At 57.3% G+C, this 23,238-nt stretch overlaps 1 protein-coding gene across 8 annotated transcripts in view; it reads left to right on the top strand.

Annotated features, from left to right (window-relative positions):
• The window catches only part of STARD8 (StAR related lipid transfer domain containing 8), a 41,710-nt gene that overhangs the window by 14,837 nt on the left and 3,635 nt on the right, over positions 1-23,238 (top strand). For 4 of the 8 annotated variants that reach the window (XM_052673379.1, XM_052673384.1, XM_052673383.1 and 1 more), the window contains 8 exons: positions 14,412-14,483; positions 15,947-16,028; positions 18,692-18,755; positions 19,804-21,173; positions 21,923-22,096; positions 22,195-22,354; positions 22,637-22,835; positions 22,946-23,156. In XM_052673379.1, the coding sequence (XP_052529339.1) occupies positions 14,412-14,483; positions 15,947-16,028; positions 18,692-18,755; positions 19,804-21,173; positions 21,923-22,096; positions 22,195-22,354; positions 22,637-22,835; positions 22,946-23,156 (2,332 nt within the window). Of the gene's footprint in view, positions 1-6,827; positions 7,177-11,942; positions 12,101-12,488; positions 12,787-14,269; positions 14,291-14,411; positions 14,484-15,946; positions 16,029-18,691; positions 18,756-19,803; positions 21,174-21,922; positions 22,097-22,194; positions 22,355-22,636; positions 22,836-22,945; positions 23,157-23,238 lie in introns of those variants that run through there. The other 4 variants (XM_052673380.1, XM_052673381.1, XM_052673382.1 and 1 more) reach the window with 4 other exon arrangements.

Here is a 23,238-nt window from a genome sequence, read left to right as displayed (position 1 = left end):
ACCAAGCTGTGTTGGTCCTCATGTCCCAGCGGCGCCCTGGCACTGCTCCGTGCTCTCGCCGCCTGCACAGCACTGCAGTTGGTGCCTGTGTTCCCCTGCTTAGCCCTGTGTGAGAGCTGGGATGGCTGTTCTGAGACAGCTGCCTCTGGGTATGAGGTTTCCACATCTCTGTCTCATATTCCGTGCAGGGATGTTGGTGTGAAAGTGGTGTTTGTGCCTCCAGAGCCCCCGCATGGTGCTGTGCTCCTCACTGGAACAAATGCAGCACTGTGCAGCCCATCTGGGTGCTGCCTGTGGCCCAACCCTGCTCATGCTACCTGCCCTTCATATCGAATCCCACCCTGTAGGAGCAGCACTGCTGGTGCTGAGGTGGCACAGCTTGGCCCCTGGGGAGGCTCTAAGGAAGGGACACTGGGACAGGGCTCAGTGGGTGCTCGGGGGATGGAGAGGTTTGCACCTGGATTGTGGATTTGAGACTGGTTTTGCTCAAGCCCTGCTGGTGGTGCACAGATGCCTCTGCAGAGGATGCACTTGTGTGCTGCCATCCGGAGCACAGCTCCCGGGGCAGGGGTGGCTGAGCTCCTGCAGGGACTGAAAGGGTTAAATCTGCTTTGCAGTGTTATTTAAAAAAAAAAAAAAGAAAGAAAGCCATTTCCTTCATGTCCAGAGACAGTTTATTTTCTGGGCATTCTTCGGGGCTCGGGGAGGTGCCTTTTCTTTAAGGCATTTCCTGTAAGCAAGTTTATATTTGGACTGGGGAGGGGGCGGAGAGGAGGCGGGTGGGGAGGGAGCCAGAACTCGGTGGGGTGACCTCAGCTTTTGGCTGCTTCTGCCAGATTGTTCAAGGTGGGGGAAGGAAGGGGACCTGCATGTCCCTGTCCTGCTGGGCCCTGCAGTGGCTGTCCTGCTTGCTGGTGCCCAGGGCACGTTCACAGCTGGGTCAGGCTGAGTGGGACCGAACAGAGCCCTGTCTGGGTTGGACCCTCTGTGGTCCAAGTAGGTGCCACATCCTCTCAGCACACCGTGCCTTTTGTAATCCCTTTGGAATTCCCTTCTTCTTGCTGTTTCTGACCTGCCTCATGGCTGCCTCAGTGCTGCAGAGCAGCGGGGCCCCAGTAAGGTGCAATGAAGCACTATTCTCTCTGGTACCTGTGAAGGTTTCTGGTTAGCATTAGGCAGTTACGAGGCAGAGGGTTTTACCTTCACCATAGTTTGCTCCTGCTAACGCTGCAGGGTCTGTCCTGCCCTGCCCAAGGGAGGTCTGTGCTGAGCAGAGGACTTGCCATCCCTGCTGGTGATGGGCACATCCCTGCCAGAGCCCAAATTCCAGGGCTCGCTGTTGGCCACCTCTGTCTAACGGTGTTCCTGCTGCCCTCGTGGTCACTTTGGTTCTGGTTAAAAAGAAACATAAAGCAGGCAGGTAATACGTAGGATCATCAGGGCGCATTGTGCTCGTGGTGTTTGCAGAACAGATTGAACTCCTTTCCTGCTGATACTTGATCAGACGTTTCTTCTTGCGCAAAGTCACCAGGGCTTTCTGCAGGAGCTGCAGCTGCCCAAGCTAAGATGCAGCAGGTTGGGGTCGAGCAATTCTCCCATTGTTCCTTGTGCCAAGTTTCTTCTCCCCCATTTTGTTTTCTTTTTATTACTGTGATTTCCTAACATCGGAAGAGGCGAGTTATGAAACTGGAGTTATCCAAACACGTCTTGTTTGAAGATAGCGTTTCATCCAGCAGATGCAGCTTCCTGCCCTGTAAATGGTTTTCATTGTTTCTCCTTGGCTGCTGGCCTATGGCTGTTGGGGCCGTGGTGGTGCCGTGGGGCGGGCAGCCCCCAGCAGGGTGCCGTGGCAGTGAGGCACTGCGATGGAGCTGAGCTGTGGGCACTGCTGCTGGGGAGGCACTGCGATGTCGGGGGCTTGCTGTGGGCTCCCCCTGTTTGTAGGTTGGGAAGGCATGAGCCGCTCTGGGACTGGTGGGTACCGGCTCAGGTGGGCTGTGCCTTTGGTGGGAGGTGGTCAGCTTCTCCTGTATGCGTTTGTTCTCACATCTAGAAAATGGGATTTGGTGCCATTTCTCAGCTGGTGCTCAGCACCACTCCAAACGCTGTGCACGTGCAGGATTGCCTGCAGGATTCCATATGTCTGAGTGGGATCAGACCTTAGGGCCTGTGATCAGTGCCAGCTGCTGAAATGGAGACAGGAAGCTGCAAAGCAGTCACAAGCACCACGTTGTCACCCGCTCCATTCGTTCACATTCCAGCTGCACACCAGGGCTGCGTGCAAGGACAGCTGCTGGTCTGAGGTTTGCATTCAAGCTCTGAAAGAGGAACAAATCAGAGGAGAGGGTGAGTTTGTGGCCAGGTGATGCTGTTCGGGTTGTCAGGGATTGTTCCTGGCCCCACAGCAACCGTGTCCTTCTCAGGTCTGTTGTAGGTAGGAGGTGAGGTGGCTCCCTGCAGGAGCCAGGGCTGGGGTTGGGTTCATGCTGCCTGCTCCTCTCCCCTTCGTGCCTGGCATCTGTTGTTTCCGTGCCTAAAAGCTGCAGAGCTCTCTCTGCCCTATGGGTGCTCGCACTGCAGCTGCCCCCGATGGGTAACTGTCAAACCACCATCTGACCGTTGTCTCTGACTGAAGGGTTTTCCAGTAGGACGGTTAAATAGGAAATAAGGAAAGTAGTGATACGCTCCTCAAACAGCTGCCGCAAAGATGACGGATGTGTGCATCGGTGCGACGGGAGGCCGGTCTGCTCCCCACACCACGAGTGATGGCTGCTGTGTGCTGTGCTGCAAGGAGCTGGAAATCCCGTGTTGTGGATGGGAGCAGCCAACCCCCAGCACAGCCACGGGAGTTGGTGGCTGAGCGCTGAGGGCCGCAGGCAGTGCTGCTGGGGCTGTGCCATCGCTGCTGCCCCTCTGCCCACCCCATGATGCTCTCATCTGTGGGAGAAATCATTTACCTTTTCTTTTAAAAAAAATTTCTTTCTTCTCATGAATGGGGAGGGGGGGGATTTTGTGAATGTCCTTTACGGGATGTGAGGCCACAGATGTTTGCTCATTAACTACGCCCTGCAAAGCTGCTGCCGGAAGCAGCGCCGAAGGCTGGCAGGGATTTGCACGTTGACGCTTTTCCTTCCTGCTCTGCCGCGGCCGCCGGCCCCGCGCTGCCCCCTCCCACCGCCCCGGGCCGCAGTGTGGGGCTCTGTTTGCTTTGGTGTGCTGAGGTACGGCAGGGCTATGAAGGAGCCCTCATCTCCATCTCTGTGCTTTGGTCACAGCCTGTCAGAGGGTGGAAGGGAGCGGGGTCAGAAGGTGGAGCGATTGGTGTTCGATGAGGTTCATCCTCTGTCTTCGTAGAGGAGGAAATATGGGGAACTGAGAAAACTTGCCTTGGCAGAGCGAGCCCTGCTGGCACAAGTCCTGCCCCAGCAGTGGGAAGGCGCTGTGATCCCGGCCCCTCGCTGGGCTGAGGGTGCTGAGCTCCACCACCCCTGGGATCCACCAGGGCTGCAGTGGCCGCTCCTCACCTGCCCCACTGTGCCCCCATCCTGGCCATGCAGGAGCTGTGTGCGGCTCCTGGCAGCGTGGTGATGGGCACGGGGACGTGGATGCTGTGCCCTCCTGTGCACTGGGCTCTGAGTCCCTGCAGAGGACAGACGCTACTCAGAAATCAGTGACTCATAAAAACAGACTCAGGTGATTTTCAGAAAGATGTGAGCTGTGTGATTTACCGCAAAGGTCGTCAGCCTGCGGCTCTGAGGTAGGTGCCTGCTGAGGGAAAGGGTTCCTTAGAAGCATGTAGGGCAGCGACAGCACACTGCTGGGTCTGAGCCTGGTGGTGTGAGGAGCCAGGGCCCTGAGTTGGTCTTGCTGTGACGGAACTCCTCTTTCAACGGGGGATTTCACAGGGACGGGAAACTGGAAACAAATGTGTCTGTTCCTTCCATAAGGTGCTTCTTGCCAGTAAGTGGCCTCTGTTTTCTAATGCTGATGATGCAAATGGTCAGTGTGTTGAGTTTGGGATTCCTGCTGCCTTCCAGCTCCGGGGCTCTGCTCAGTGTGACCTGAGGAGGTTTTCCCTGCTCCTGACCCCATCGTGTGTGCAGCTGCTGCAGGCGGAGCACCACTGGGATCACTGGGCAGGGACGTGAGCCTGCCTGCAGCCCTCGGATGGCCACAGAGTGCTGTTAATGACCAGAGCTACAGGGAAGGGTCATTTTCACCATTGCTGAGAAGTATTTCCTGTTGCTTACAGTGGGTGTGGGGGTTTAGGAGTGGACCCTGTGGCTTCCATTGTGCGTAAAGGGGTGGGACTGCGCCTCGGCTGGTGGGTGTGTGTGCAAGGGGGAGCGAGGCTGGCCTGGCAGACCTGGCTGCCTTGGTGCCAGGACCAGCTGGGTGAGCCAGGTCTGCAATTCCCACTGCAGACACAAGGTTTGTCTTTCGCTGGGATTCAGCATCTTGACTGTCAGGCCAGCATATGAGTCTGTAACATTGCTCGAGGCCACCTTTTTGCATCCTGTTTTATGATATTCCCTGACATTCCCCACATTCCTGGCAAGGAGATGTCTGCATTTAAAAAAAAAAATATATTCCTTTGTCTCTTTGCAAAACTGTGACATCCTTTAAAACTATTTCTCAGCAGTTCTTTGGCTGCTCTCTCTGTTAGCTTCTCAAGGAAAGGGAAGCCTTGAGCTCAGGCTGCTCACCATCATGTGGTGGGGAGGAGGATGGGGGGAATGGGCCCCTGTGGGGCTCAGCACAGCTCCATGAACCTCAAATCTGTGCTGCTTGGTCCCACCTTTGCTCTGGGGTTTAATTCTGACCTCTATGTGATTGTGGTGACTCTGTGCTTGTGTTGCCCATCTCAGCAGTGTGGTCTAGGGGTTCTGATTTGGGAGAATTTTGCAGAGAGCAAAGTCACCACTGTGGCCCACATGTTGGAGCCCTGCCCTGCATTGGCCTCTGCCCTGCTACTGGATATCAGGAGGAAAGCCAGAGGGCACAGGGGGCTGTGCAGTGCTATATGCAGTGGGGACGAGAGCTGCTGTGCTCCCCTTCAGGTACTGGGAACAAGGTGGGGAGTAAATGGGCTGATGTGTAAAGGTGGAGGGTTTGTCCTGAACCAATACTGCTTGTTAACAGCAAAGCTGTGGTGTGCATGCTGAGATATTAGTGACAATAGGGCTGTACCTCAGATGGACCAGAAGACCAGGCTGAGGAGGAGCGCGAGCCCACAGATGCACCCCCAGAGCTGCCTGCCTCCCCCTCCCTGGGGCCTGTGCTCCCTCTCCCCTCTCCCACCTCCAGATGCTGCTTGGCTGCAGACCCAGGGGGCAGCTCCTGCCCTGCTGATGTGCCTGGGAATAGCAGTCTGGCTTCCTCCTGTGGCGCCGTGGGAGCAGCAGTGACAGGAAGGTCCAGCAGGGAAGGGCACAGAGGAGGGTTTTCCTGAGTAGAATTGGAGCAAAGTCCCTGTGCTGAGTGCAGAACTCCCCGAGCTCATTGCCCACCTTGCCTTCAGTGTGCTCCTGCTGGGTGAGCCCAAATGGCCCCCAGCACTGTGTATAGGGTCATAGCTTACTGCTGGTTAGCTGTGCTCTGCTAGCTTGCTTTTAGCAGCACCGTTTGCTTTTAGACAAGACTTCTCAGTTTAGGGATTTCACTGACCTCCTGCATCAACAAAGTTTTGCAGGAGCCTTGAGAATGCTGGTACAGCATTTCATGCGCCGGTCCTGGGCAGCCTCGGTCCCTTCCTTTGGAGCACAGAAGGGCAGGAGCACTGCTGCCTCTGGGGCCCGGTGTTTCCTCACATCGTTTGGACATGAGATCACATTTGGAAGTGGTTTCGGACTCCTCCCTTGTTGGTGGAAATTTTGCACATGGTCACTGGTAACTTGGATGGCCACGGAGATGCCTTGGTGTCCATGGAACCACTTGCAAATGGCAGCCTTTTGTCCCTGCTGTGACGTGTGGGTGCCTGTGCCAGGCTGTGACATGCACGAGTGCCTGCATCCTGCTCCCAGAGGTGTGTTCCATGTGGTTCTCAGCTGTCTCCTCCTGAGCTTCAGTCCTGCTCAAATGGGGGGGTCTTGCAGCTCATTCCCTATTTGTGCCACAAGCACTGAATGAGGAGTGTGCAGTGACAGAGAATGTGCTTTTCATTACAGAGGCTAATCCCATGTCAACCAAATCTGCTTACCCTGAGCGTGCTGTGCCCTGGGCTGCAGCCCGTGGGGCTCAGTGAGCACTGCCTGCAGGAGTGGAGGAAGGCATGGGGCAAAGCCAAGCGCCGTGAGCACAACCAGGGATCTGGAGCATATTCAGCCATTAGGTCTGTGTATCTTGAACGGCTGGCACTCCTCTTCTTGTCCCTGTACCACCCTTTTCCCAAAGCTTTTGCTCCTCTTTGATGTCTTGATGGCAGCAGCCCTTGCTTTCGGTTCTGAGCTTTCCCATGGGACATGGTTCCCATAGGAGAAGCTGAACCCTCCTGCACTCATGCCAGGCTGTCTGTACACGTGTGGCTGAGGAGAACTGCTACAGCTCTGGCGGTGATTTGGCTGAGCAATGCCCAAAGGGAACTTGGTGGCACTGCCACCACCACTCCTCTCTTGCTGGCTGACTGCAGGGAGCAGCACAGCCTGTGTGACCTGAAGCTCTTTCTGTGTCCAGTGCAATGGCACGCTGCTGTCTGCCTGTGCCAGGAGTGGTGATGGCAGCACTGCTGCCAGCATCTCACAGCCACACTGCAGGGACAGAACCGCCCCTGAGCCGCTGCCGGTGAGTCACAGCGTGGGAGGGCTGTGCAGAGCAGTTGGAGAGCTCGAAACAGTTAAGCAGCGTCCGTCTGTGTGTGTGTGCACCATTGCTTTTGCTTTTGCCTTAGCTCTCCCACTGCTGCTCCTTGGAGCTGAGCCCTTTGCCCAGCTGTAGGTGCCCTGTTTGTTGCCAAAGGGAACTCGGATGGCTCTCTGGGCTGGCCGTGCCAGGGGCCGGTTTCAGCAGCGTGGTGCATAGGCCTGCATGGAACAAGTTGGACCTCCAGCTGCCTGCCTGCCTGCCCCATCAGTGCCTTCTAACGGTGCCTGGGGTGGCCTCTGGCCATGCTGCTCCTCCTCACTGTGCCTCGGCCTCCGTTCCTGATGGACAAAGCCAGGATTGACAGCTGCTGCTGTGGTGAGTGCCCCGGCTCTGCCTTTCCATCCTGGAGCAGGCTGCAGCCAAGAAATACACGTTTGGGGGGAGATGGGAAAGTCTGTGAGGTGACCTTCTTGTCAAGAGATTTCTTGAAAACCACGTTTCCTTTGCAGCCAGACAATTTGCTTTGGCTTTTGTGCTGTGGGCTGAGGGAAGGGTTAGGAGGTGCAGCTTGTTTTGTTGTTCAGCTTTCCCATCTTGAAAAGAAGAGCAGATTTCCCTTTACCTTTTTCTTCTCCCCTTAAACGGCTCCGTGGCTCCCATAGGGTGAGGGGCTGCTCCCACTGGCCCTGATGTGAGGAGGGCAGCGAGGCTCAGGATGTGGCTGTGCACATGGGGAGCAGAGGGCAAATGGATGCGGCTGACTGAGGGCTGGCTGCAGTGTGTGCACAGCGCGTGGCTTTTCCTCAGCCCCTCTGCTCTCTGCTTAAGATGCTGCAGACGTAGAAGAACTGCGGCCTCTTTAACATTCGGGCTCGTTTCTCACTGAGCTGGCCAGGCTGGTGGCAGTGTGGTGACTCCGTGGCATGCCAGCTCCTGGGGACCTCTGGCTGTTTCCTGAGCCTGTGCCAGAGTGCCCTGTGAGCACTGCCCGGCAGTGGGGATGAGAACAGGCTCCGGCTGGGAGTCCCAGCAGCACTGATGCGCCCATCCCACACCGCCTGCAGTGGAAATGTCGTGTTCAGATGGAGGAAAGGAAGGCAGGAAGTGGGGGGGTGGGAGAGGGAAAGGGCCGTGCTGCTGAGCAGGGTGAGCTGCAGGGCAGGGGGGCGGATGCGTGCTTGCAGCAAATGGAAATTCCTCCCTGGGAACTGCTGTGCAGCTGTGCCAGTGACCAATGCCACAGCAATGCTGGGGGTGTCCCAGCACAGCGCCTGTGTGCTTTGGGCAGCAGTAGGGATCTGTGACTTCGGGTTAATCCCCTCGCGCTCCCAGTGGGGGGAATCCTGTGGGCATGGAGAAATTCCTGCCCTCGTTTATGCAGAGCTGTGTTTGCACGAGAAACACCGTTTGGCTGCTTTTTGGAGCTGGGATTTCACATCAAGGTTCTATGCCACGATTTTGCAACTATTTTTCTTTTCCAGAAGAGCTGCAGGGAGGCCTCCAGTCTGGGACAGGAGGGTGGCAGTGGGACACAGACACTGCAGCACCAACTGTGCTCCAGGGGGTGTCCCCAGGGCTGCGGGGGGCCCCAGCACACAGGAGGGGTCCTTGGGTGCCCCAGCTGTAAGGTGCCCCACTCCTGTTCTGTGCTGCACAAAGGAGCAGAAAGCCCACAAGGGAACAGTGCTTCTCTGTGCAGTTTGTAACAGATCCAGGTGTTTCTTCTCAATAAATGCACAAAAATAGGAGAAAGTTCCCTCCTGTCTTAAGCAGGTAAATATTTTATTAATACTGGGATTTAAAAGCAGAAGGAGCTGAGGGTGGCTTCAAAGCTGGAGAGGAGTTTCTGCATGTTGCACTGCTTGCAGATGCAGTGGTACGGAGCTGTGGGCTCCCTGCAGAGGTGAGAGCAATGCTGCCTTCACTGCTGGCCTTCGGTGGTGGCTGCAATGCAGCTGCACAGTGTGCTGGGGGTGGGAGGAGGCTGCGAGGGCATCTCTCCGCTGATCCGGGTCTGAAACGCTTCTGAGCAATGGAAAAGTGGAATCCTATTTTTGCCAAGGTGAAGGCACACACTGCATGGGGCTCTGCTTTGGGACGGCGCCTGCCTGTCCAAACAGTGAGTGAGAGCTGCAGGACAGGCGGCAGGAAGGCAGGGTGCAATTGTAGAAAGGGTGGGGTGCAGGATGGGCAAGGAGCACTCGTTCTGCTGAGCATCTCCATGGCTGTTCAGCTCTTGCTTCTCCTTTGGGGTTCCAATATCGGGAATGAGAGCAGCCAGCATGACTCAGAGATGTGTGACAGCACACGGTCAGCGAGCGAATGGTTGTCAGGGGCTGTACTCAGGAGGAAGGCACTGATCTGCTCACTTCCAAGCACAGGATGCGGAAAATGGCTACGTGCTCTTATCTGTTTCTGAACAGAAACCACAGTGTCTGATACGATCATCAGCCTTTGGGGAGCTGTTAAATCAGTGCTGGGTCCTTGTGAGTGCAGTAATTGCATTAGCACACCTGCAGGCATCTGTTGGCCCCAGGGTGGATTTGTTCTCTGGGTGCAGGGGCGGTTGAGCAAGAGTGTGCGAGAGAGGGGCATGGAGGCAGTGTGCAGAGCTCTGCTTTCTGCCCTGCTGGGTGCCATGCTTTTCCCTCAGCTCTCTGTCTGGAGCTGTGCTGGAGCAATTTGGATCAGAGCTGGTCCAAGTCTGGGGTTGGAACACAGTGACAGGTGGAAATGCTTGTGGGGAGCACACCTTTGGTTACCTGCAGAGGGGAAGTGAGCGTGCTAGTCTATTGCCTCCGCAGTGACCAGTTCCCCTCACACATGTCTATCTTTATCCAGTCTGCTGCGAGGGCTGCAGCCCCAAAGCACAGCAAGAAGCCACCAGGCAGTTCCATCCTGTGCCTGTGTCTGTGCCCACATCCTGTACCTGCGGCCTGCACACCAGCTGTGTTCTTCCCTCCTGCAGCTCTCCTCTTGTCCTGGTGGCCATCTGCATGGACAAGGCTTAGAGCGCAGCACATGTGGGTGCTGGCTGGTGATTTCTATATAATGCCTCCTGCAGCAGTGTTCCCTAAGGATCCCCTTTGCTCATCTGGCACCCCACACTGCTTCTCCGAGGCATACCAGGGCGGTGATGGACTCCAAGGCTGCTGGGGCACCGTGCTGTCCCCTCCCTGTCACAGCTCAGCAGTGCCTGTGCAGTGCCGGGTGCCTCTTGGAGCACATGGGGTATTTTGGCACCCAGTGGAGTGGGTGCCAAACAATTCCTTGCTGGTGACGTTGCAAGGAGGAGCTCCCAAAATTCGAGACCTCTTCACAGAGCAAAGGCTAGTTATGGAAACCCACTGCATCTGGGACGTTCCTGTCTCTGTGCCCTCTCCATGCTCACAGCTTTGAAATCGTTGTGTTCTGCTGGGCTCTGTGGGGAGCTGGACGGGTGAGCAGCTGATCATTCCTACGTATTGGCACAGCGTGCTGAGCTGTGCAGGATGGGGGATGTCCACAGCTCTGCTCCCCTGCCCAGCTCTAATCCCCAGCTGGTGTGGGCAGAGCGCAGAGCACAAGGTGTGGGCAGTGCCAGGCTGGGTCCCGCAGAGCTGGGCATTGCAGGCAGGTTGGATGCCTCTGCCTTCAGTGGCACTGCGCTGCCCCTGGCCGCAACACCTTCTGCAGTGCAGGGTGTGTTCACCATGGGAGATGGTTATTTCACATCCTTGTGTGTGTGAGCGGTTGAGGCACGACCCACAGCTTAGGTGGAGTGTTGGAATTTTCTGTTATTTCTTTAAAAGTAGGCAGGGATTCTGCTTAGGAGCTGCGAACGGAGCTGAATTTCTGCGCATTCAGTGTTGTTGGCAACAGTTTGTTTTAAACTGGGGTGGAAAGAAAACATGCAAACACACCCAGACGAGGATCCCCACGCAGTGCTGCGCTCCCATCTGCCTGGCAGCAGATTTAATGGCTCTCCATTATGTCATATGGGCAATTTGATGTCGTGGTTCTCTTTTCACACACTAATTGGCTGTGTGGGACTTTTTATGGGGAATTCAGATGCTGAGGTGCTACTTCGACTTTTTTATCGTTTATGTTAAAGCGAAAGTGCTGAGCCAGGGTCCTGGCAAGTTTTGCTATCAGGCATGCTGTTTGCCCCCAGTGTTCCAGCTCCCAAACAGTCCCTGTGGTCAGTGAAATGCCACACTGCAGGAGCTGGGCAGGAGGAGGAATGTGAGGGGCTCTCCTTTCACCACCAGTGAGAGCCTCTCTTCATTTCTCCTTCCCAATCCTCCCTGCAGGGTACTGGGCTGTACAGCCAGGTCCCAGTTGCCAACCCGTTCACAAATCTGCCATGCAGAGCCATCTGTCCCCTACGCTGTGTCACAGCAGAGAGTGCAGCCCCTGTGCCACTACAGCCTGGTCCCCAGGGACTGATTCAAGTCCCCATTGCTGAGGATGAGATCACTGGGGTGGGGATGGTTGCCTGCATGTGAGCCTTTTCCTTGGGAAACGCCCCAGAGCAGCTGCTGGAGAAGGGCAGAAGCTGTGCCCAGAGGGGATTCTCTGGTGTCTTGCAATGGCTGTGCAGCACCGGGAGCTTTTTCCCCCTATGGGGATGTCTGGGTGTTTGCTGAGGGCTCCTCTCACACAACTGCTGCCTCTGATGTGGGAGCCATAAAGGGGCTGTTTGTCTGCCTGTCCAGCTGCATCCAAGGAGCTCGCCAGCAGCTCTGTGTGTGTCTTTACTCTGTCAGATTTGTGTGAAGCTGGGCAGCAGGTTGGAGCGCTGCTGGTACTGACAGCTGGAGTAACGCACGCCCAGGGAAAGGGGAAGGTTGCACAAGTCTTAGGAAACCCATCTAAAAATAACAGGAACAAGGCAGCCCTTTTTCTCCTCCCCAGAAATCTGTGACATTGAAGATGGAAGTGCTGCTGTCTTTCTCTACTCCGTGTTATCTGTTGTGCCCTTTCTGTGCAGGAGCCCTGCTTGTGCCGTGTGTGCTTTCCCAGCTGGGTTTGCTGGTGATAGGAGGGCAGCTCTGTGCAGCTCCTTCTTACCTTGCCCCGAAGGAAGTGAGCACGCTGTGTTTATGCCGTTTGCTGTCCGTGTGCCTGCTCCTCCTGTCATACAATTTGAATGCAATCATTTCCGTCACATTCGAAAGACGGATCTCAAAGATATTAAGCTGCTACAAGCTGGTGAGAGCCCTTTGCTAAGAAAAGAAGGGAAGGAGACCCTCTGCACGGACTGCTGTGAGGATGAGCTGTATTAGACATCAGAGAACCGGCACAGGCACGCGGCTCGGTAGGGAACCTGTCCCCATCCCTGCTCCAATGGCTCCTGGCCACCAGCACATTTCTGCCCATGCAGGCGTGCATCCCTGGAGAATCAGGGATGGGATTTCCAGCAGGGCTGCAGGAAGGTGCCGAGCTGCCCATTGCTGGCTGGGGGTTCTCAGCCTGCTGTGCCTGGGCTGAAGCTCACAGCTGGGAGTGGTGGGGAGGGCTGAAGACATGGCTTGTGGTGGGTGACCCTGTCACAGAGTCTGGCCACAGTCTCACTGCTGCTTCCCCTGCGGGCCATTCACAAGCCGCCTGTGACATTTGTATGAGTGGTTTTCTGCCCATTCTTATCAAGGCTCGGAAAGATCCTTTCCTGCACTTCCTTGGGAAAGTACTTCTGTGGAAAGGGCGGTGGGAGGAGGAAGCTGGCGGCCAGCTCTGTCCGGGACGGGGACGCTTGGAAACCTTTTCTGTGCCAGTCTGTGGGACGGGGTCTGGGCTCTGTGCGGGCGTTGGGAAGGCAGCTGGCAAGGCTGCAGAGCGGCTGAGGAGCGGGGCGGGTGCTGAGCCCCAGCAGGCTGTGGATCTGCCTGCCAGCACTGGGGGTTGGTAGGGGCTGCGGCATCCCTGCACCACCTGCACAGCTGAACAGACCCTCCGCCGCCTCGGCCATGCTCTTCTACCAGCTCGGTCCTGCTGCTGGCATGGGTAAGCTGGGCGCTGCGGCGCGCTGGGTGGGCACACGCTCTGCTGCTGGTTTCCCTTCCCTCTGCTGTCTCCTTCAGGGGGTGGAAGTGCCAGACCCAACCCCGCCTGTGGGCAGGGGGATTCCTGTGGGGCAGCAGCACGTTTGGAGGGTTGTGCTCCTCATCTCTACAGGGGACGCCTGACTCTTTGGGTGCTGTGGTCAGAGGCTCAGCTCTGAAGGTAGAAGGGGCAGGGGGGGAAGGCAGGTTGAGGTGAGGCAGCTGTGAAGGAGCTGTGTGGGATGAAGGAGGGATACAGGTGATCAGAACGGTCTGAAAGTGCTCCCCGCCGTGAGGGCACAGTGTTACCCACCCCATGGCATTGGATGGGGGCTGCAGAGAGACCCCTGGATCTCAGACCCACTGAGTCCTGTTGGGGCTCAGCACACAGCTGAGCTGTTTGGATCCGCATTTGGATGCTCGTTCCAAACCTCCTCCCTGAATTGCCTCAGGCATTCAGGTCAGGGGTTTTGCCTTGGTTCTGTCCTTAACTGAACTGCTCGGATTGTCCTTTTAATTTTTTTGCACAGTATCTTTGATTGTAAGTGCAAGAGGAGCTCTCAGCTGCGGCTGTCAGTAGATGGTGATGAAATTGGAGAGTTTCACTGCCGTGCACTCTGGGTGAATCAGGCTCAGTCCCAGTGTTTTCTGGGTTGAGCCTCTGTGGGAGGGCAGAAATCTGGAGCTGCAGTCACATTTTCTACATTTGAAGTCAACTGTTTGTTGTGACAAGAACTGTAAATCTCAGCAGACGGATGGACTGCTGACACCAGACAGCAGCTTTCTCTGGCTGCACGTTCCCTCAAGTTCTGTAAATCTGAGAAATTTCCCAGAACTTTGTGCTGGGCTTTGGATGGGCTCAGCCTGAGAACAGCTGAACCGTGGATGAGGAAGCAGGGATGGGCTGGGCAGGAGTTGTAGAAACCATTGGGGCTCTGGTGGCTGGGCAAGCTGTCTGTCTGCATCCCATGGTCCAGTGTGGCTACAATTCCCCTCTGTGCTGGAGAGCCTGTGCTTATAGCAGGCTGTGCTGCGTGCCAGGATGAAAGCGAGCTGGAAAGAAAGGAGGGGGTGGTCAGAGATGGGGGAAGTGGGAGGGAAAAGAAAAGGTTCTTTTGGCAGACTCCTCTGGAGGATGTTTGCAAAAGTTCCATGAAGTGACCAGCCCTAAGCTTTGATGGGCTCAGAATTAAGTATTGAAAATAAAGATGTTCCTCTCCCTCTCCTGGCAGAGTGCTTTGTTTGGTTTGGTGGGTTTAGAAACGAAGCGTCTCATCAGGAGTTAGAATTAGAACTGTGTCCATGGGCCTGTCCCACCTGTGCTATGTTTGTCCCACGTTAGTGGAGCACCCAGAGCTGAGCAGTTTCTGCTTGGTGTTCTGTATGGTGGGAGCCCACAGTGCCTCATTGCTGCCAGCACCACGCTCACACCTGCTTCCCAGCGGGTGTTCTTGGTGCTCCTTCTGGTTGGTGCATACAAAACTGGGCTCCGGTGACACGGCTGCTGGGCTCTGGCGTGGGGAGCTGCCCACGATGCAGCACTGCTTTTGCCAGTTGGATGCTCACTGTTCCTTTGCTCTGTTTCAGAAATTGAAGCCAAGAAGGCTTGCGACTGGCTGCGAGCGGCAGGATTCCCGCAGTATGCCCAGCTTTATGAAGGTGAGAGCTGCCCAGTCTGGTCTGGGGCAGGGTGACTGTGCCTGGGTGAGGGGTGAGGGAACACGGCATCCCTGCTGCAGGGCTGTGGGGGACATCCCAGGGCTCCTGGTTGGGCCAGGGCGGGTCGGGGTGCAAGCATTGGGTGCAAGCTTTGGGTGCGAGCATTGGGTGCGAGCAGGCTGTGCCAATGGCCAACGTGGGCAGCGCAGGGAGCGCTATGTCCTGCCCCTCTGCCTTCTGCCGGGCCCTGCAGATCCACTCCCGTCCCCCAGCCGTGCACACGCCGTGCTGCAGGTGAGCTCGTGTGCAGCTCGGCCCCACACGGCAGGAGCCTGCAGGGAGCCCGGCCCGGCAGCCGCGACAATCGGCGGAAGCGCGGCTGTGGGGCCGCACCGCCCACCATTGTCTGCCTCCCCCCTCCCTGCTCCGCACGGCGCTCATTGCTGTGCACGTTGTGATCCAGACACCGCCGTGCCCAGGCGATGCCCTTACTGCACGGCCTCACCAGGTGCCAGTGCCCTTACCGGCTGCACCTCGGCTCCTGTTCCTATTTCAGGGCTGGCCCCACGTGCGGTGGCTGCCCGGGTCCTGCAGTTTGTGCCCGGCCCCAGGGCTCTGTGCTGACCGAGGTTGCTGCGGTCTGTGAATGAACCCCCCCTCCCCAGCCTCTGAGCAGAGCTTCCCACATCCTACGGCCATTTCATTCTGTTCCCCGCAGCCGGCAGGTCTGTGTGACCCTTTGGTAATTGCACTCCATAGCGGCTGCAGCAGCCAGGTGAGCTCACAGCCCAGCAATCCTTGTGCAGCAATCCCTGAGCTCTCTGTGAGTGCTGGAGGAGGCCCTGGGGCACCTCGTCACCCAAAAATGATCTGCCTGGGGAGTCCAGGCACACAGTGCCTTCACTTGAACTTGGAAAGATGGAAAAAGATTCTGGAACTGGTGCAGCCTTGTACTGGTGCTGCTTTCTTGGGGTGGAGGCTTCTTAGCAGTTCTCAGCTCTCCTCAGTGGAGCCAAGAGGCTTTCTTGACCCTGATGGAATAGTGGACAAAGGGAGTCTGGGGCACTGAGGGATCCCTGTGCATTGGATGTGGTGTTCTATGGGCACCGAGACGGCTGTCAAGCACTGGTTGGGGGTGGCCTCTCTCCAAAACCTGCCATGGCCCAAGGTCTCCATGCAGGGGTAACATCACTCAGGTCCCTCTTCTCTCACTTTGTGGACCTGGGCCCTTCTTGCTGGGCTGCTCTTCCCTTCTAGTGGTGGAAGCCATTGTATTGGTTGCTCCTGGTGTCAGTGCCATTGACAGGTCTTCTTTTCTTTGGGCTGGTGCTTGCCACCCTCACTGCTGCCCTATGCCCCCTGCTCCTGCCCTATGTCTCGCCCTGCTTGCCCCTTCCTACTCTGACCTCTCTGTGGTGGAGCTGCCTGGAGCCCTACTGACCACCTCTTGCCTTTATCCCCAGACTCGTTGTTCCCTCTTGACATCGGCGCTGTGAAAAAGGACCACAGTTTCCTGGACAAGGATTCTCTCAAATCTCTCTGCAGGTAAAGTTTCCGCAAAGCTGGCTGGTGGCTGCAGAATGCCAAGCTGAGCCCTGCAGGTGCTGCCTGCTGTCCTGCAGTGACTGAGGGTGCTTCACACAGCTGCTGTGTTGGGTGGACTGTGGTGCCAGGGAAACTGCACTGTGTTTTGTCGTGAACATGCAGAGCTGGAGGAGAACAGACATTAGCCAGAAGTTCTCTTTGTTTGACTTTTGAGCCTTGTTGTAGTTTTACATGTGGGTAACTCCAGGCTGTGGAGCTCTGCTGAAAATGGATTGGTGAGAGGTGAGCTGTAACACTGAGCAGTGGTGCTAGGAGACCTGGCCTTACTGCCTGAGCTCCTCTCCCTCCTCCTGGCTGCTCTGGGCCATGCTTCATGCACACGTTGTCCTGGGGGGAGAGCCATAGGGGAGGGACATCTTGGGGCTTGATTTTGCAAGAATGGTGTTTGGAAACCTCACCTCTGTGTTGGTTTGTGTGTGGTTTATGGTGTGAGCCAGATCCAGGTCAAAGTGCCTGCGGATGAAATTCTGTCTGCAGGCAGATTTGCACTCGGTCATTGGGTTTGTGCCACCTGCAACAGAGAGCAGGCATGCGGCGAGGGATTTGCTGAGCGTTCGTGCAATGAGAGGCACTGCGTGGGGCAGAGGTGCTGTGTGCTGGCCCTGTGTGCGGGTCCTTGGGAGCTATGGGTGTTCAGAAGCACAGGTTCAGGACTGTCAGCTGTGCAGCTCTGGTTCGCATCGTGCTTGTAAACTCCTGCCCATTCCTGGAATAAATGCTGTTCTGGTGGCTCCGAGGGCTGCCCTGCTAACAGAGCGGTGTTGGTCACCCAGCGCCTGGCAATAGGAGCCAGGACATTTCCCACAAGGACGTGCTGCTCTCACAGTGCAGGGTTGAAAATAGCTCTCAGAGATGCCACTGGGTTTTTTTTTCTGGCAGAGGAAGCAGCGTGGCATTTCAGAGATGAGCTCTGAATGACCAGACACCGACAGGAGGGACCCACGTCTGTCTGTCCAGGCAGGCCGTGTGTCACGCTGGCAGGGAGGTGACTCAGCCTTGCTTTTGCTTTTGGGCCACATCACCACATCTGTGCCCCCACGCTGAGAAGCTGAGCAGTGCTTGGCACAGCTGTTGCCTTCCAGACATGCTCTGGGGAGCAGCAAGGTGCAGGGCAGGGCGGCTGCTGGCTGCTTGTTGCCCTGCATTGGCTGCAGAGCTCATCTTCTGCCGATGGTGCTGTGCACAGTGCAGGCTGGGGAGGCTGTGAAGTGCCAGGGTGAGCACCCACCCCTGTTTGAGACTTTTGTGTCCTTTTGTCTTTGCCTGGCGGGCAGCAGGCATTCACAGGGCGTTTTGCTCTGAGGGCCAGGTGCAGGTTGTCCCTGTCCTGCATGGATGGCTCCCAACAACTGCATGGACAGGGCAAGGCCAGTGCTCTGCTGCCAGCTCAGGCTGCCGCTCTTGTTGAGCTGATGGATGTTATCTCCAAAGCTGTGGTGCTTCTGTACCCAGCAGACCTTCTCAGGTGGCCACTGGGCACTCCAGGTCACCTTCATCCCGAGCCGAGCACAGGCTAAGTTCTGAGCAGAAGTCATGTTTCTGAGCCATGATAGTCATAGCTTTGCAAAGTTACTTTGCTCCCTGAGTAATCGCTCGTTCACAGAGCTCTCAGCACTGTCCTGGAGGCAGATAGGTGTGATGAGCAGCCTGGATAGGGTGACATGCCTCTGCTCCCAGGGGATGAGCTGCACGACTGTGCTCATGTTTGGAAGTTTTCAGCAGAACTACAGAAGGAGCATTAATCACATTTTTGGTAAAGTGTACCTAAGTTTTTTTTTGTTGTTGTTGTTGAATGTGCAGGTGCACAATTTTCAAGCTGGAACAGAAGTTGTGCGGTGCTTGCAGAAGAGTTTATAAAGTGCTAAATAAAATGAATGAACTGGAGATTCATTCACTTGCGTAAAGAAACAGGACCTTAATCTGTAGTTGAGAGATAGGTGGAGGGGCACGGGGGTGGGCTCAGGGCAGGCTGGGGTGGCAACTCTCCTCTCTAGCTTGCTCAGAGCTGCTCTGCTGGCTTCAGCTTGGTGATCTCCCTTCCCCTGCATTTGTCCTTTCACACCCCAGCGTGCCCAGAGTGCTGTGAGCCAAGGGAGCCAGGCACCCTTTGATGCTGGGGCTGCTGCTGTGTGAGAGTAAACACGGTGCTGGGGGCTGCAGGCACCGAGGCACGGCTGGGACGTCCTGCTGTCTGCACTGAGCACTGAGTGCCGCTCTGATGGCTGCGCTGGCAAAACCCCTGCTGGCCCACAACCAAGAGCCCGTGCCATCAGTGTGCCAGAGCGGTTCAAACTCCTCTGCTGCCGTGCCAAGGGCTCATGTGATGGCTCCTGTGCTGGGGCGAAGGAGGTGCAGAGGGCCCCTGGACTTCTCTGCAGGCAGGGCGCAGCTCGAGAGCCTGCCCACAGCTGTGTGCTGTGCTTGGAGCTGCTCCAGCTCTACGTGTCTGCCTGATCCCTGGAGCCACAGCTGCTGGGTGACAGGTGACCAGGCACAACAACAGTTCTGAGACAAAAAATAGAAGAAAAAGGAAAAAGAAAGAAAGCACTGTGAGCAGAGCAGGAAGCCACAGCCGGGGTACAGCGTCTCTTGTTTTCTTGCAGGAGGCTGATGACCCTGAACACATGTGCCTCCATGAAGCTGGAAGTCCACTTTCAGCGTAAACAGGTGAGTGCAGGACTCTCAAGGGGATGCGTGGAGCAGCAAGCCTGTCGTGTTTTTTTGGTGCTGCCCCTGGGTCGGTGCACGCAGCTACACACGGTGCTCGCTCCCCTTGTTCCTGCTGCAAGGAAGGGTGCAGCCTGGGAGCTGCTGACTGCCCTTGTGTGCCCATGCTGTCTCTGCCCCACAACTCCTGGTGCTCCTGGTAACGGTGGTTCATCAAGCAGGGTTGATGAGCCTTGGCCTCTGCCACTGTGGTGGTGATGACAGCAGCCTTGGGGCTGCTGTGTGGAGCCGGGACTCCTGCATGGCACAGACCTGGGGTCACAGAACTTCTTGGCCCTTTCTTGCACCTCCTTCACCATCACTTCTCTCCTGCCATCTCTGTGGGAGGATTCTCTCCTGCCCCCTAGCTGTGGAGGGGCTTTCCCCCCAAAGGGTGCAGCCAGTCCCTGCCCCTATCATCACCACACACATCCCAGGTGGGCTCTGCACAGCTGGGGCACCATGGCTCTGCGCCCAGGACCCCCACCTGCCCAGCAGAATGGCAGGAAGGCCACCACATGGGGACATTGTTCCCATGTCCGGATCCCCTTCTCCGGAGCACAAAGCAGCAGGAGGGGAAGGGGCTGTGCTGGAGCTGCTTGTGGTGCAGCTGTTGCAGCAGCAGCGGGGTGACGGGGCTCAGTGTGAAAGAGGCACAGGGAAATGGACAGCTGCTGGGAGAGACCGAGGGCTGCTGGGGTGGGCTGTGCCCACACAGCTTCCACGGGCGAGTGTTTTGCTGTTGTAGATACAGTTATTGCCTGGGAGCCGTTCTGAGGTAGTGCAAGAATGTTACTACTTCTTCACTGCCTAGCCCAGCACTTGAGCTCGGGCACAACCTCTCCTTGTGCTCCCTGAGCCCTGCTGCAGAAGGGCTGGACTGGCCTCCTTGTGTGCGTAACGGGGAGAATGCTGTGCCCGCAGTTCAGGAGCTCGTCCCTGCAGAGCAGGGTGAAGGACACTCCACGTGTCCCTGGTCTGATGTTCCCCTCTGCTCTGCCTCCCACAGAATGAAGACTCTGAGGACGAGGACCTGTGCGCCATCAGTGACCGGTGGGCTTTCCAGCGGGACAGCAAGAGGTGGTCCCGGGTGGGCTCTGCTGATGTTCTCTCCCAGGCCTCTGAGGTCCCCACCTCCAGCGTGCGGCAGGCGTCCAGCCATGAGAGCGTCCTCACTGACCTCAGCACCAACCCGGAGGCCGTGTCCCTTCACAGCAGCGCCAGCATGGGCAGCACGCTCGGTGTCGCAGCCCCACCACCTGACCTGTCCCCCGGCCACGGTGCTGCTGTCTCCCAGCCCACCTGCAGCTCCAGCAGCTGCTCCTTGGCCAAGCAGCCCTTGAACCACGGCGAAGGTTCCAAGGAGAAACCAAAGAAGAGGAGATCTCGCAGCTTCCTGAAGAGGATCGAGTCGCTCCGAAGGAAGGACAAAGAGAAAGCTGGCCCAGATGAGAAGGATGTTCCATGCGGCGGAGTTGTGGCCAATCCTGGCTGGGACTGCACAAAGAATAATGGGGACCTCTCAGCCACCAAGGCCAACTCTCCTAAAAGAGGAGTATCTGCCTCTTTCCATGGCAAAAAACACTTCTTCTCAGTGTCATACAGGACTAACCGCTTGGTGGGCTCAGGCAGAGGCAAGGTGGGCTCTGACCCAAAACGGAGCGGGCTCCACCTGGAGGCCTGTCAGACAGCCACAGAGCCCAGTGGTGACTGGGCTGCAGGACAATGCCAGCACCGGCAGGCGTGCCGTGGGGACTGCCTGGTCTATGTTCCCAGGGACCACAAGCCGGGCACCTTCCCCAAATCCCTCTCCATTGAGAGCTTGTGCCCCCTCGGCAGCGGCTCCTTGAGCAGCTGGAAGCCGGGAGCCAAACCTGGGGGTCTGCTGGGGGGCTGTGGCAGCAGCAGCGGTGTGGAGGGCTCATCCTCCCCGCAGGGCTTTGCCTGCCGCCGCCGCGGTTCCTGCAGCTCCCTGGGCAGCCGGGTGAGCGTGTACGACAACGTGCCCGAGTTTGGCAGCGCTGAGGATCTCTGCAAGGGAGATGAGGAGGTGACCTACGAGAACCTGGACGATATCCTGCAGCACATGTGGGGGCTGCAGCAGAAAGTGGAGCTCTGGTATAAAGCCATCTCCCCCGAACTGGTGGGGGAAGAAGGGGGCGAGGAGGAAGAGGAGGAGGAGGAGGAAGAGGAGACAGACTCGGGAGGGGAGCCCACCTTCCCCTCCAACCTGCACCTTGAGGAGCGCTCCATGTCAGACGTCGGCACCTCTGCCAGTGACTTTGACAGCACGGGCAACTCCCTGAACGAGGCCGAAGAGCTGGAGATGCGGGAGCGCCGCGACTCGGGCGTGGGAGCGTCGCTCACCCGGCCGTGCAGGTAGCGGGGCTGCGGGCTGCGGGCGCGACTCGCGGCTGCCCCCTGGCGGCCGCACTGCGCTGCTGCTCCCCACGCGCGGCGCCGTCCGTAGCGGGCCGGCTGGCGGCGGCTCTCGCGGAAGGCAGCGCTCCCTCTCGCTCCCTCTCGCTGTGCTGGCGCTCCCTCGTGCTTTCTCTGAGAGATTCTCCCGGCACTGCTGAGTTCTGCGGATTTCCCAAGCCGGCGGGGTTGATGCTGGAGGGCAGTGTGCCCCTGAGCAGGGCAAAGAGGAATGTATGGAGGTGGCTTTTCTCGTGAGTTGGGGATGCCCTTTATGTCCTGCTGGACTCGGGAATGCAGCTCAGGAGCTGGGCAGGAGCCTTTCTGGAGCAGCGCAGACAGAAAGGGATTGATAGGCTGCCAGCGGAGCACTGGCTTGTTGGAGCATCTTTTATCCTTGAGCAAGCAGGTGTTACTGCTAGTGCATTTCCCAGAGCCCCTGCCCTCCTGCAGTTCTGCCAGTGTGCAGGTGGGAGGATGCTGATGTGGCAAGAGTGTCGGGATGGGAGTGGTCCTTTAAGTGGATAAAATATCTCTCTCTGTGTCTCTGTGCTCTGGCACTGTCCCTGCTTATTCCGTGAGGAGTAGGAAGCATCCCTTGTGGCACTTGGGCTGGTGCTGGGCTGGCTTGGTTCAGCCTGGCTGCTGCAGTGCTTATACCATGCTCAGGTGCTGGAGGGAAGGCTCTGAACGCCTGCCTTTCCCCACAGAAAGCTGCGCTGGCACAGCTTCCAGAACTCCCACCGGCCCAGCCTGAACTCTGCCTCGCTGGAGATCAATCGCCAGTCCTCTGCTCAGCTCAACCTGCTCCAGAAGTGCTCCTTGCTGCGGCTCACAGCTATCATGGAGAAGTACTCCGTGCCCCACAAGCAAACCTGGACGTGGTGAGCTGGTGGGGAGGGAGCTGGGATGGAGCCCTGGGGATAGTGCTGCCGAGGCAGCTAGTGGGCTGCCCTGACCACCTCTCCATCCCACCCTGCAGGACTGTGCCCAAGTTCATGAAGCGGAGCAAAGTCCCTGACTACAGGGACAAGTCAGTCTTTGGGGTGCCACCCATCATCAATGTGCAGAGGACGGGGCAGCCGCTGCCGCAAAGCATCCAGCAGGCAATGCGTTACATCCGCAGCCAGTGCTTGGACCAGGTGATGCTGCAGCTGTGGGCGCTGGGGGGCTCTGAGCATGGGCAGCTGCTGTCTGCAGTGCTATAGTTGGGGAAAAAAAAGTGAACTGCAAGCAGTTCATTCACTTCTTGCAGCACTTGGAAGTAGGGAAGGAGGAGTGCAAGGCTCTCTGTGGGATGTTCATGTCTGTGGGGTCATCGCAGCCATCCCATACCTGTGCTGTGCGGTGGTGTGGGGTAGGGGGTGAGGAGCTGGGTAGGGACTCAGCTGGCATCCCAGCATGTTCCCGCTCCCTCCCGGCAGGTTGGCATTTTCCGTAAATCAGGGGTGAAGTCCAGGATCCAGGTGCTCCGTCACATGAATGAAACCAGCCCTGACAACGTTAACTACAAGGGGCAGTCAGCGTACGACGTGGCAGACCTGCTGAAGCAATATTTCCGTGACCTGCCGGAGCCCATCTTCACCAGCAAGCTCACAGACACCTTCCTGCAGATCTACCAGTGTAAGGCACGGGCTGTGCGGGGGGGCAGGCAGCTCTCTGCTCCTGGGGAAGGGGAGGGTGGAGGTCCATTAAGGTGAGGACAGAGCGCTGACTGCAGGCGCTGCCCTCAGTTGTGCCAAAGGAGCAGCAGCTGCAGGCAGTGCAGGCTGCCATCATCCTGATGCCGGATGAGAACCGTGAGGTGCTGCAGACCCTGCTCTACTTCCTGAGTGACATTGCCTCTGCCGAGGAGAACCAGATGACTGCTGGAAACCTGGCCGTGTGCCTGGCCCCCTCACTCTTCCATCTCAACGTGTCCAAGAGGGAGAGCACCTCGCCGAGGTAAGGGCTCTGCTCCTGCTGATCTGCTCTGCGTTACAGGGCCGGCGGTGGTGTGAGTTGGGGCTGGGCTTTGGTGCCTGCT

The sequence above is a fragment of the Tympanuchus pallidicinctus genome, unplaced genomic scaffold, assembly GCF_026119805.1.
Source record: "Tympanuchus pallidicinctus isolate F22 unplaced genomic scaffold, pur_lepc_1.0 scaffold13, whole genome shotgun sequence".
NCBI classification, from domain to species: Eukaryota; Metazoa; Chordata; class Aves; order Galliformes; family Phasianidae; genus Tympanuchus; species Tympanuchus pallidicinctus.
This window is presented reverse-complemented; position numbering and strand designations above follow the sequence as displayed.